General features: G+C 45.5%; 3 protein-coding genes across 3 annotated transcripts in view; 2 read left to right on the top strand and 1 right to left on the bottom strand.

Moving 5' to 3' along the window:
• Positions 1-5,186, top strand: part of Apbb3 (amyloid beta precursor protein binding family B member 3) — a 7,683-nt gene extending 2,497 nt beyond the window's left edge. The window contains exons 4-12 of the mRNA XM_021214455.2: positions 79-295; positions 413-540; positions 779-784; positions 926-1,040; positions 1,148-1,232; positions 1,658-1,741; positions 1,998-2,113; positions 2,252-2,443; positions 4,488-5,186. Of these exons, the coding sequence (XP_021070114.1) occupies positions 79-295; positions 413-540; positions 779-784; positions 926-1,040; positions 1,148-1,232; positions 1,658-1,741; positions 1,998-2,113; positions 2,252-2,443; positions 4,488-4,724 (1,180 nt within the window). The 3' untranslated portion in view covers positions 4,725-5,186. The remainder of the gene's footprint in view (positions 1-78; positions 296-412; positions 541-778; positions 785-925; positions 1,041-1,147; positions 1,233-1,657; positions 1,742-1,997; positions 2,114-2,251; positions 2,444-4,487) is intronic.
• A 117-nt stretch (positions 5,187-5,303) lies between these two features.
• On the top strand, positions 5,304-8,821 carry Sra1 (steroid receptor RNA activator 1). The gene is made up of 5 exons (XM_021214801.2): positions 5,304-5,905; positions 6,024-6,149; positions 7,104-7,300; positions 8,123-8,231; positions 8,360-8,821. Exons 1-5 carry the CDS (start codon positions 5,881-5,883, stop codon positions 8,563-8,565), a joined length of 663 nt encoding a protein of 220 aa, XP_021070460.1. The 5' UTR covers positions 5,304-5,880; the 3' UTR covers positions 8,566-8,821.
• A 1,147-nt stretch (positions 8,822-9,968) lies between these two features.
• The window catches only part of LOC110332931 (ankyrin repeat and KH domain-containing protein 1), a 105,526-nt gene continuing 102,087 nt past the window's right edge, over positions 9,969-13,407 (bottom strand). Inside the window, exons 34-35 of the mRNA XM_029547220.1 lie at positions 10,428-10,601; positions 9,969-10,289 (exon numbers count right to left, since the gene is read on the bottom strand). Of these exons, the coding sequence (XP_029403080.1) occupies positions 10,286-10,289; positions 10,428-10,601 (178 nt within the window). The 3' untranslated portion in view covers positions 9,969-10,285. The remainder of the gene's footprint in view (positions 10,290-10,427; positions 10,602-13,407) is intronic.

Below are 13,407 nucleotides of genomic sequence, written 5' to 3'. Positions count from 1 at the left end.
AAAAAAAAAAAAAAAAAAAAAAAAAAAAAAAAAAAAAGGAGAGGGGTTGGTTAAGTGTAAGGAGTAGGAGTGCCCGAGTTTGTATGTGTGGGTCCTGTGTCACCCACCGCTCCACTCATCTCGTCACTTCTTTTCCCTATCTTGTCAGTGCTTTGCAGTCCGCTCTCTGGGCTGGGTAGAGGTCCCTGAGGAGGACCTGGCACCAGGGAAGAGCAGTATTGCTGTCAATAACTGCATCCAGCAGCTGGCCCAGACCCGAAACCGGAACCAGCCTCCTGATGGTACATGGGGTGAGGTGAGCTGTCTGATTTCCCCAGGGGGTCAACCTATGCCTCAGCAGAGGTAGGTTTTTCCTGACTTGCTTGTTTGCCATGTTAGCCACCTTTATCTGTCAACTCTCTGTCCTTGGCAGGGCCAGAACATGCTGATGATCCTGAAAAAAGATGCCATGAGCCTGCTGAATCCCCTGGACCACAGTCTGATCCATTGTCAGCCTCTGGTTCACATCCGTGTATGGGGTGTGGGCAGCTCCAAGGGCCGGTGAGGACTTCTGCATTTCCCCAAGCGAGAGTTGCCTCCCCCTTCCCCCTTGCAGGCTGTGATCCCCACTGATGCTGAACCCTTGGACACAGATCCTCTGATGTGGACCCAGCACGGCCTTCCCTGCCTGGTTCATCCCTGGTTGGGGTGGGTGGGCCCAGCTCAGCAGGGACAGATAGGGGAGAGTCTGAAAGACTGGGCTGATTTTCTCCTGTGCTCCCACATGCTTCTGGAACAGTGACAGGTATGTGATAACCAGGTACTCTAAGCCCTATCCCTGACTTCCCCATTCTAACAGTGCCATATCTTAACCTTACTTTTAGAAGCCTCTTACAGGCAATTGGAAGCCCCTGCCCCTAACTAGCTTTATCTCTGCTCCTGCCAGGGACTTTGCTTTTGTTGCGGGTGACAAAGACAGCTGTATGCTCAAATGTCATGTGTTTCGCTGTGATGTACCCGCAAAAGCCATAGCAAGTGCTCTACAAGGGCTCTGTGCACAGGTGAAGGCCAGTGGTGGGCAGAGAATATGGGGTTGGGGAAGGGTGAACTTGGCCCCTTACCCTGATGTCTCTTCTGTGTACCTCATGCTGCCTGCTTTGTGTTGTAGATCTTGTCAGAGAGGGTAGGAGTCAGTGGAGAAGCCGCTTGCTGTTCCCCAGATCCTATTTCCCCTGAAGACTTACCAAGACAAGGTATGGGGAAGAGCTTGCTGTGTTGCAACATCAGGATGCTTTTGTGAAAGATGGAGGTGGTAAGGCAGCTGGGGTTCGTGGTTATTTAGCTTCTCCCAGGAGAGTCCAGATCCAAGGACCCAAAGAAGTGAATTGGAGATGCATCTGTAAGTTTTCCTTTCCTAGCAACAGTTCTCACTTGAGTCCTAGCATATTCATTAGGGTGGGGAAGCTGGAAACAGTAAGGCTTACCTGTAATCCCAGCACTTAGAAGGCAGAGATATAAAGAATGTCACATATTAAAGGTGAATCTGTTTTTCATAGAAAGTTCCAGGCCAGTTCCAGGTTACATAGTGAAACCCTGTCTTCAGACTACACACAGGAAAGGTTGGGAAAGGGGTAATTGAGTTTCTATGCTAGCTTAGTGTGTGATGTGTATATTTCAGTGGAGTTGCTGGATGCAGTGAGCCAGGCTGCTCAGAAGTATGAGGCGCTGTACATGGGGATCCTACCAGTCACCAAAGCCATGGGTGAGGACTGAGGGGGCCGAATGGGGGTGGGTGTGTTAGGAAAGGGGAAATGGGTGAAGTAAGGTCTATGCTTAAGAGTTCTTGCATAGCCTTATATAGCCTGAAATATATCCCTTCTTCCAACTCAGAATTCCAAGCCCAGCTCCATCTATTCTCTTCCCATCTCTTTGAATCCTAAGTTAATGAAAGAGTCCTAGAACCTCCCAGGAGACTCTTTCTATCCAAGCCAGACAACACAGTGGGCATGTCTCCTCAGGTATGGATGTGCTGAATGAGGCCATTGGTACCCTCACTGCCCGGGGGGACCGGAAAACCTGGGTCCCTGCTGTGCTCAGTGTGTCTGACTCTCTGATGACTGCACATCCTATTCAGGTACCACTGAAGGGGGAAGTTCAGGGCCTTGGAGGGTGAACAGGCATGATGAGGTGGGGGGGTGTGTCTTTACTTGGTTCTGGAAGTATTGGGTCTGGCCATTGCTTAATTTATAATGATTCGGCTTTATGTGGGCAGGCAGAGGCTGGTGCGGAGGAAGAGCCACTGTGGCAGTGCCCTGTTCGCCTTGTAACCTTTATTGGTGTTGGCCGTGATCCGCATACCTTTGGCCTCATCGCTGATCTTGGTTGTCAGAGCTTCCAGTGTGCAGCTTTCTGGTGTCAGCCTCATGCTGGGGGACTCTCTGAAGCTGTGCAAGCCGCCTGCATGGTGAGTGAGTCAGGGATGGGAATGGGAGAGGGGTTTTCTCTGTGGCCACTCTGAACTGTGGAGTGGGCTCAAGATGGGCAGCTCTCCTTAAATCATAACCCAGTAATCCCAGGACCAAACCTGGTTCATAAACATATCTGACTTTTTAACACTGTTTTTGCTAAGTTTTGTGTTAGTTACTAACATTTAAAGTTTAGGGCATTCCACATAATAATTACTATTTCTGCTTATCTTAAAAGTATGGGTAATGCTAGTTCAAGATACACACATACACCCACACACACACCTGCACACACTCATGGACACACATAACACATTTCAGCATTTGGATGAATCTGTGCTATATAAAGTGGGCCCCATTTTACTGATTCAACATACTTCTTGATGTATGTGGCTATTAATATTTAGAATGTAGGCTGAAGAGATGGCTCAGCGGTTAAGAGCACTGTCTGCTCTTCCAGAGGTCCTGAGTTCAATTCTGAGCAATGACATGGTGGCTCACAACCATAAATAATGGGATCTGATGCCTTCTTCTGGCATATAGATATGCATGCAGATAGAGTACTCATACATTAAATAAATCTTTTTTAAAAAATGTAGGATGCTTAAACTACACTATTCAGTTCACTTAATTCAATTTACGTATTAATTCAACAAATGAGAGTCTGCAGGATCCAACTACTATAATTAATCCTGAGAATTCATCTCTATAGAAGGCCCACACAGCCTTTGCCATTACAGAATACTCTACTAGAACATAAACACATCAGAAATAAGATACATACCACAAGATGATGGAGATGGTTCCTCAAGAAGCAGAAAGGCTACCAGTAGGGGAGAAAAGGGCACCCAAAGAAATCTGCCAGGGGAAGAGACATAAGGCAAGTATATCAGAGAACCCCGGGAGTGTATGTGAGAGGGCTGTTAGTGAATTACAGTGCATGTTTTTGCCAGGCAGTGGTGGTGAATGAATTCCAGCATTTACGAGGCAGGTGGATCTGAGGCAGCTTTGTCTATAGATCAAGTTCCAGGATAGCCAGGCTACACAGAGAAACCCTGTCTCAAAAAAGCAAACAACAATAAAAAGAATGCAAGTTTTGCAGCTGGACAGATTTTCATGTCAATGTCAGTTCTAATATTTTCTATTTTTTTTTTTTTTTTTTTTTTTTTTTGGTTTTTCAAGACAGGGTTTCTCTGTGTAGCCCTGACTGTCCTGGAACTCACTCTGTAGACCAGGCTGGCTTTGAACTCAGAAATTCACCTGCCTCTGCCTCCCAAGTGCTGGGATTAAAGGCGTGGCCACCATGCCCGGCTGTTTTGTTTTTTTTTTTTTAATAATTTGTTTATTTATTATATGTAACTACACTGTAGCTATCTTCAGACACTCTAGAAGAGGATATCAGATCTTGTTACAGATGATCGTGAGCCACCATGTGGTTGCTGGGATTTGAACTCAGGACCTTCAGAAGAGCAGTCAGTGTTCTTAACCGCTGAGCCATCTCTCCAGCCCCAACATTTTCTATTTGTGAGACCTTAGACTGGTGTTTCTCAACCTAATGCTGTGACCCTTTAATATACTTCCTCATGTTGTGGTGACCCACAGACATAAAATTATTTTGTTCCTACTTTATAACTTTGATTTTGCTACTGTTATGAACTGTAATGTAAAAATATCTGATATGTGACCCCTGTGGGGGGTTGTGATCCACAAGTTGAGAACCACTGCCTTAAACCAATCATTTATTATCTGGGGACCTTGGTTATCTTCATTTGCAAAATGAGTTTAGCAACACTTCATAAATAACTAGGTTAAATTAAATTATCATACAATGCGCTTAACACGGTGTCTAGCTCTCCTTAAGTACTCACTAAATATCAAGCTTTATGTTTTTGTTGCTGAGAGGTACCTGGGAATGCTATAGGTACTTGAGACATGACTATGGGCATTGTATCAAACAGAATTCTTGGCCAGTTATCTGCCCTATGGAAGGTTTTAGGTGTGCAGGGGCAGAAAGCTGGATGCTCATATTCCCGTTCTTCCTAGGTTCAGTACCAGAAGTGTCTAGTGGCCTCAGCAGCTCGGGGTAAGGCCTGGGGTGCTCAGGCCCGTGCTCGCCTGCGGCTCAAGCGGACCAGCTCCATGGACTCCCCAGGCGGCCCCCTTCCTCCCCCTCTACTGAAAGGAGGGGTTGGGGGTGCTGGAGCAGCTCCTCGAAAGAGGAGTGTCTTCTCATTTCTTGATGCCTTCAGGCTAAAACCTTCTCTTCTCCATATGTCCTAAATTGATCTTAGACGGCTGGGTAAAGAGGCTCTATACTCTTCTGGTCCCTAGGGTTCTGTAGCCTCTTACCTTCCTGCCCATCCCTGATCCTTGCGTACTCTGTATTTATTACCAAGTTCGTTGTTTATATGGATGACTGAGAGGCCCTGCACTGTAACTTAGGCCTGTGGCACCCCTTTCCTTGGGTCCTCTTGTTCCTTGCCCCTGTCCAACCCTGGACAATTGGCTCTACCTCAGCAACTTTATAGCAGAATCAGTGCAAATAAAAATCCCTCAGTGACCTCACTAGTTATGAGTATATTGACCTGGGCTAAGATTGGGGGCCATTAGCTGTGTGAAGTGGGTATGTATGCTTGGTGTTGGTGACTGCCTGTCGTCATAATTAGGCCATGGTTCATAATGGAAGTCTGATTCCATTCATTCAGCAAACAGTTTCTTTCTTTTCTTATTTCTTTTTTATTTATATGAGTACACTGTAGCTGTCTTCAGACACACACCAGAAGAGTGCATCGGACCCCATTACAGATGGTTGTGAGCCACCATGTGGTTGCTGGGAATTGAACTCAGGACCTCTGGAATAGCAGTTAGTGCTCTTATCCGCTGAGCCATCTCTCCAGTCCCCAGCAAACAGTTTCTAAGAGCTTTTCTATATCAGATATTAAAGTAGGCCTATTTGTAAGCGTTCCTTCTGAGACTTTCAGAGGAGAAACAACCAAATAGAGAAGACAGAAGATACCATGTAGTCTAACCAGGAATTATCAGAGGGTTATGTGAGCTCAGATGATACTTGTCCTAGGCATTTCAGAAGACTTCTGAAGAGTTGGTATATCTGACTACTGAAGATGAGTTCTTGTTAGCAAGCCTAGAGAAAAATGAATGTAAAGATTGTGCAGGGCAGTCTACTGGTGTGACCTTCCAGAGTTGGACAGACGTGGTTAGCTAGGGCAAACTTACGGTGTTTGAATTTGTTTCTGAGAGCAAACTAGGAGACATTAGAAAATATGTTTGGTATCCCGTGATAAAGTCCCAGATTAGTCAGTTGTCTTTTAACGAACCGGTGCTGGGCTCTCCAGGCAGCTCCGCCTCAACCAGGCGACTTGAGTGAACTACCGCCCCGGAAGTGACGCGCTGCCCCGCTGGCGGTGCGGAAGTGGAGATGGCGGAGCTGTACGTGAAGCCGGGTGAGCACGGCCGGCGGGCTGGTGGTTCTCGCCCTCTCTTGTCCCCTCAACCCCAGTGTATCCTCCGTTAGTCTGTTGGGTTCCTGGTCTCGTTTCACACACTTCCTCGCCTTCGCAGGCAACAAGGAACGCGGCTGGAACGACCCGCCACAATTCTCCTACGGGCTGCAGACTCAGACTGGTGGACCAAAACGCACTCCCCTTACTAAGAGGGTCGCGGCCCCACAGGATGGATCCCCTAGAGGTGGGTGAGGGCTGTGGGCAGAATCCTGTACCAAAAGGAAAAGATGGTGACTGGGATAAACCTGTCCCATCGGCCTATTTTCCTCAAGGACTCCATAAGAAGGGTTGGCGCAGCGCAGGCGCTTTTTGTGCTCGATCTTTTTGCAGCTGTTAAGTAAACGGTATGTTGGATAAAAAGACTCCAATGTTTTCAAATATTTCTTGCCTAGATCTTTTCCCAGGATCATATAGTCTTTGTGTTATTTACTCGTTTGTTTAATCAGTATTTACTGAGCACCTGTCAGGAGACTGTCAGGAACTGCTCGAATGCAAACTTAAAAACAGTGAACAAACTAACAGGAATTTGATTCCACACTTGCTCGAGATAAAATGACACGTGAAATATTGGCCTAGTTCAGAGACTTAAGTAGAGTGTTCCAATTTTAATGGAGGGTTGGAAGGCGATGGGATGTTATATTTGATTTGAACATCATCCCCGAAGGAAGAGGGTGTGGGTAGAGGCCTAAAGATGAACTATGACAGAAACTTAGGGGTCTCTAGCACCTAATGAATGTAGAGAAGACTGGTTAGAATGAAATCTTAAATCAATAGTAAAGATAGTTTGAATAAGTTAGAGATAAGAGACTGATTTAATATTTCTGTAATTAATCTTCAAAAGCAGTTGGATCTCTTGAGTTTGAGTTGAGCCTGGTCTAAAAAACATTAAACTCAGATTCCAGGACAGCCAAGGCTATGTAGAGCCGATCTTTAAAAAAATAAGGAAGAGAAATTAGAATGTGAAGGGGTTTTTGATAGCAAATACTGTGCAGCCTATTTGTACATTTGTGGTGTGATAACTTGTATTTGATTCAATGTTGTGAACAAAGTTGTGAACAAAGTTAAGTGAAATGAGAAGATAGGAATTAAATGAGCACTGCAGGGGACTAAGCCTTGTTGTTTGATGCAAACATTTCAGCTCCAGAAACTTCTGGACCACCTCCAGTGGATCATCCACCTCCTTCAAGTAAGGCTTCTAGGCCTCCGCCTATGGGGAGCTGTGCTGCTACTGGTGTGGAGCCCCCAAGTTCCCCAGTCATTGAGTCTGAAACTCTGATAGAAGATGTGCTGAGACCTCTGGAACAGGCATTGGAGGACTGCCGTGGTCACACAAAGGTAGGCCCTGGCACTTCAGGGGGTGGAAAGGATTTCTACCCAATCAAGTATGGTTCTTAAAGACAGAGTTTCTGACGGCCTCTTAAGCAATCTCTCAAAGTCTTTCCAGGAAAATGGACACTGATGTCAGAGGGATCCTCAGGACTTTTGAAGGACCAGACAGTAATAGAGGCTTTGTGAATAAATGATATGTGTGTGTGTGTGTGTGTGTGTGTGTGTGTGTGTGTGTGTGTGTATATATATATATATATATATATAAATTTTGTTCTTCGAGACAGGGTTTCTCTGTGTAGCCCTTGCTATTCTGGTACTCACTTTGTAGACCAGGCTGGCCTCAAACTCAGAAATCTGCCTGCCTCTGCCTCCCAAGTGCTGGGTTAAAGGCGTGTGCCACCACTGCCTGGCTAGATGAGTTATATTTAACTATTAGTGAGTTATAAGCTTAATAAAGTCGTTCAGAATATACTATTGATTTTGTACTCAATTTTGAAGAGACAAGCTTTGTATGAAGGTTTCTTTAGCTCTGTAGAGGCAAAGGATTGAAGGAGGAGGAAGCAGCATGGTAGTCTGCTTCAAATGTTCAAATGTTCTTTGAACAGTAACATTAAGATGAGCCTCTGAGGGGCTGAGGAGGCATTGAAAATTTAGTATTCTTGTCGTGTATATCATTTGTCTTGGGAGGACATTGGCTTTATCATATTTGTAGTGGAGGGCCTCTAAGCATTGGGTAAAGGAATATGAACTCTAATGACTAAGAATCAAACTCCTGAGACAGAGTGAGCACATGCTAGTAGCACTGAGCTGGATGGGCTTCTGTTTCAGAAGCAGGTATGTGATGATATCAGCCGACGCTTGGCGCTGCTCCGAGAACAGTGGGCTGGAGGGAAGTTGTCAATACCTGTAAAGAAGAGGATGGCACTGCTAGTGCAAGGTATGGGTGGGGGTTCTTTATCCTCCCATTGATGGCTGAATTGGTGGTAACGTTTTAACTGACTGGGAGGGGAGGAATGGAGGACACGACTTTTACTATTTGCTTGCTCAAGCCCTGTCTCTCTTCAGAACTTTTACATCACCAGTGGGATGCAGCAGATGACATTCACCGATCACTCATGGTTGACCACGTGACTGAGGTCAGTCAGTGGATGGTGGGAGTAAAAAGATTAATTGCAGAAAAGAGAAGTCTATCTTCAGAGGAGACCAAAGAAGAGAAATCTACAGTGGAACCTGAGAACCAGACAATACCAGGCTTCCAACAGTCATCATAATGCCCGTGGCTCCCCAGACTCACTTCACCTGACTTCCTATGCCTTAGTGTGGAAGGCTTCTTCCTTTTTACCACCAGGGAGACTATTGGTCTTTTTGGTCTTGACCAAAGATCCTATCTAGGCCACTGCAAGATCACTTGTTATTCATGTACATTTCAATAAACATTTCAGTGGTGGGAAGTGGGTAGGAAAGGTGAGCCATTCTGATGCCAGACTGGTTCTTTGTGGTGTCAGCTTCCCTGCTCTATGGATACTACTGCTTGTCTCATTCATCAAGAAGGGCCTTGATAGGGATAACCAGATTGCTACTTGCTCTTCTCAAAATTAGACTGAAAAGTGTATTTATATTGTGGCATGGTGTCTTTGGACAATATCATTTCATCCTGAGAACAGATTCAAACAACTGGAAACTTCCTGTCGAAGAAATCATCCCTTTGCTGTATCTCTGGTGTATTGCTATAGAGAATAGAACCAGTGATTGGGTTTTCTGCTATTTAAATGTAAGGAGAAAAAGACAAGATATCTGCATTTCTGTTGAGTGTAGTAGCATACACCTGTGGTCCTAACAGTTGAGACATGGATGCAGGAAGAGGAGTTCAAGGTTACGCTGTACTATAACTACACAGTGACAGCCTAAACTACGTTGCTATCCTATTTCAACAACTAGATTACTGATAAATGAGGTCAAATCATCTGATTTTCTGAATAAGGTGATGCCTGATTTTGGGTTTCAGTGTACGCCCTAAAGACTTATGTTCATGAGTGTTCTGTCTGCATGTATGCCTACACACCTGAAGGGGGCATCAAATCCCTCTTGCACATGGTTGTAAGATACAGTTTTGCTGCTGGGACTTGAACTCAGGACCTCTGCTGATGCCAGTGCTGTTAACTACTGAACCATCTCTCCAGCACCATCCCCAAAGTCAACACTTTAAAAAAAGAAAGAAAGAAAAAGAAAGAAAGAAAAGAAAAGAAACAAAAAGTTGGGACCAGAAATATACTGGTGGTTATGTTGAGAAGAGGATATAAAGTTTCCAGCATTGAACTGGGGATTGGTACTTAGAAGCAGTAAGCAGAAAAGGCAGGGCAAGAAATTAGGGATAACTATTAGGTGAAACAGCATCTCTTCCAGGAGTCCAGTTTACAAATGGCTAGGGAGGGGGCTGCTAGAACAGTCCAGTTCCAGGAAGGCTGCTGCCTGGAAGAACTGCTAGACCTTGGCAAGGTTCAGGCTGTCGCTGCTTGTGCCTGGCAATTCCAGTAGCCTTCCCTCAAGCCCTGATTGCTGCTGGAAGTGGGCCAGTGGGAGCTGGAAACACTTGCAGCCTCTTAACCAAGGCTGCGGTTCCTCAGATGTGCAGCTGTGAATTGAGCACTGAGGACGACAGTGGAGCCAAGACAGTTTTTTTGAAAGTTTACTAAGCAGCCAGAAGGTGACATACTCTGTTCCCCAGTGCCAGCCCTGAGGGGAGAGGCTTGGGAGGAGTATGTATAGACCAGAGAAAGCCAAAGGCTTGGCAGGTTGCCCACTGCTACCCCTGGTCTAGCTGCCTCAACTAAAGGAAGCCCAGAACCAACAAGTCACTCTTTTCCAGATTAGATGAGGCCAGCTGGCCCTTGGATACCCAGGAGGAGGTGATGGCAATAGCAGGATGAGAGCCCCTTCCATTACTCCATACAGGTTTTTGCACTAGATTACATGTCCATTTCAAACTGTTCGTCATCTGGGGAGAGAAAGCAAGAGAACACAGTTAACCCATCTAAGGGTTTGTAAACCCAGCTAGCACAGGAATCCCTCTTAGAACTGAATCCCAACTCTTACACTTCACAAAGGCAGTTAATAGCTGTTCCTATTTTCTTACCGGTTATCTCTTCCTCTGTCTGCTTCTGTTCCTTCAGCAACTCCAGCTTGGAGGGTGGTACTGTTGGGAGAGTTGTGACCCCGGGAATCTGAGGGAGGCAGCAGGGAGGTGTCCGGGCAATGGGTGAGTTCTTGCACTCCAGCAGGAACTTTCTGTCGTAGATGATCCTGGTGCCTGTGAAGGGGTAAGGATTGAGGTTAAGAGTCAGGAACTTGGACAGATTACTGTCCAGCTAGGATTCAGCTGGCAAACCAAACTACAAAGGACTTGTACACCCAACCAAGTTCAGTCTAAGCATCATTAAGGAAAGTTGAACATTCTAGCTAGTCTATTGTAGAGTGCTTTAGGCTAGGATGGTGGTGGTGGTAGTTAAAGCCTTGAGAAGGAACACCATACTTTAAACTTAGGTACTTAAAGCTGGTAGTCTACAGTTCAGTTCTCATTGCTTTGATGTATAAAGTAGGGTATAACTCATCTCTTGCAAAGGAAGCCGAATTCCTTGGTAAACATGATGGCCCACCCACCCATCCAAAGTCCTTCAAGGCTAGCCTCACCCACAGGAATATATGGCCAGCAAAGTGTCCTCAAAGAGCCCTGCCCTGTTCTTGCTGTTCCCTTCTGCTTCCACATAGTAGACACCTGTTTGCCAGCCCAGCAGCTTGTGATCCAAGTGCTATAGCTACTACATAATAGTTGCTGCTTTCTGTTGAGGCTACCTTCTATTGCAGCAGTTTTTAATCTGTGGGTTGCTATACAGGGGGACTGGGATGGGGTGAGTGTCAAACAACCCTTTCACAGGGATTGCCTAAGACCACTAGAAAAAAGACATGTTTCCATTATGATTCATAACAGCAACAAAAATAATTTCATGGTTGGGGTTCACTATAACATGTATTAAAGGGTTACAGCATTAGAAAGTTCTATTGGGATCTAGCAATAGAGTTTGGTGTAGTATAGGCATGGAACATAACAGAATTATTCCCCAGAATCACCAGAAAGTTAAGGCAATGTTCCACTGCTTTTCGGGAAAAAAAAAGTGAGTTTTCGGGAAAACAAGTTTCAAATAGTCTTCCCTTAACGCTATAATTTGAAGAGAAGTCTGAGAAAGCAATGCCAAGGTCGACCCCACCTCACCCTCATACTGGCCCACAGAGCACAGACCCCTGCCCTGCCTGCTGACCTCCCGGGGTAGTGGCGTATAGTGTGCCGCCAGGCGTGGTGCTGTAGCCGTCTGGCAGCCGGTCCCCGCACCCTGGAATTGGGCAACTCGTGGACGTGGACATAGCAGCAGGAAGGCAAGAGTTCGTGCCTTGAAAGCGTGGAAAACAGCTCTGAGGTGTAGGCAGTCGTGCAGCAGGCAATACTAGGCTATGTCACACCCAGAGCAGGCCACAGGCCAGTCAACTCGAGGGCTCCGCCCACCTGTTCCGCCCACCCGCCCAAGGAACTCTCAGGATAGGCACTGCCTGACCCAAGAGATGTTGAGAGGTTTACTTATTTACTCGTTAGACCTGGATGTTGGGAGGAGTAATGTAGTATTATTAACCCCGTTTTATGACGAAACTGTGCCCACAGATCTTATAAGAGGGGATCCTTCAGCCCAGCTTTGTGATGCCTCTGGTACCAATTTGTTGTACTTAGTCAAGGTGTCCTGATGGCCTGCCCTTGAGCATAGCAGGAAGGTCAGAGGGTTTTTGAATATAACACCTTTAAAGGTCAGTAAACTAGAGAATGGAGTAGAGGAACACAGTAGCCAAGATATTTAGAGAACAGAGGCCAGCACTTTGATCAGATGTAACTAACTGAGGGCTTAGCAAGGAAGGCTTAGCTGTTAAGCTCTCTAGAAAGGAACATCAAAGATAGCTGGCCTCAGAGACTGGATTTTATTTATTTAGATTATTAATTTTTAGACAGGATCTCATTGTGTAGTCCTAACTGCTCTGAAACTTGGTATATAGACCAGGTTGGCTTTGAACTAAAGAGATCTATCTGCCTCTACCTGAGTGCTAGTCCTAAAGGCATGCACCACAAAGCCTGTCTGAGGTTGGATTTTAAAAAAATATTTAAGCATAGTGATTTGACAGGCAATTCTTATTAATGCAGAAGCTGCAGGTTCTCAGAATCACACTGCAGGTGGCAAGTGTATATACATTTTGTTATTCCCCGAATGGTACTGGAGTCTCTCATAAAGTAACACATGTCTGAGCAGACTGGATTATTATCTGAAAATTTCACTTTTAAGCAAACTGAGAAAGTAGCCTGTTGGTTCTGAGTAGGGAAATAGAGTAGAGAGGATGGTGATTCTGCAGATGAGTCCACTGGGTAGTGACAATGGAGACAAGAGAAACAAATGAAACTTAGATACACAAAAGAAGGACGAAGTGGGGGCCAGTAATGTGGCTCAGCAGATTAAGGCACTTGCTGTCAAGCCTGAAGATCTAAATTCAATTCCTGGGACTTCATAAGTGGAAAGAGAGAACCATTTCCTGTAAACAGTCCTCTAATCTCTACACAGGCACAGTGACATACACATGTCCCTCCCCCAATAAGTGTAATAAAAACTTAAAGGTGGAAGATAAAGTGAACTGATCAAGGGCAGGCTGAGGAAAATGGAGATAAGCTAGGGTAACACCCAATCTCCTGGCTTGGGAGTCTTGTAGCTGGAACTATAAAAGGGAAAACAAAAAGAGGTATGGCTTATATTAAGGAGTGAATACTGTGTGCAGAGTAACAAGACAGAGTACTGTAAGGAGCTGAAATAGTCTCAGTCCAACGGGAAAACTGTGTCTAATTATTCATATAAAAATGGAATGAGGGGCTGGTGAGATGGCTCAGCGGGTAAGAGCACCCGACTGCTCTACCGAAGGTCTGGAGTTCAAATCCCAGTAACCACATGGTGGCTCACAACCATCCGTAACAAGATCTGACGCCCTCTTCTGGAGTGTCTGAAGACAGCTACAGTGTACTTACATATAATAAA

Source organism: Mus pahari, chromosome 15 (genome assembly GCF_900095145.1).
Source record: "Mus pahari chromosome 15, PAHARI_EIJ_v1.1, whole genome shotgun sequence".
Classification (NCBI taxonomy): Eukaryota; Metazoa; Chordata; class Mammalia; order Rodentia; family Muridae; genus Mus; species Mus pahari.
The sequence above is the reverse complement of the archived record's forward strand: the minus strand, read 5'-3'. Positions and strand labels throughout refer to the sequence as shown.

What these genes read in the sequence shown, in the direction of transcription:
- Sra1 (XM_021214801.2), top strand. Translation starts at nt 5,881, where the DNA reads ATGGCGGAGCTGTACGTGAAGCCGG. An exon ending in GGAGCTGTACGTGAAGCCGG is followed by an intron (nt 5,906 to 6,023) that starts GTGAGCACGGCC and finishes TCGCCTTCGCAG; the next exon opens with GCAACAAGGAACGCGGCTGG. An exon ending in ACTGCCGTGGTCACACAAAG is followed by an intron (nt 7,301 to 8,122) that starts GTAGGCCCTGGC and finishes CTTCTGTTTCAG; the next exon opens with AAGCAGGTATGTGATGATAT.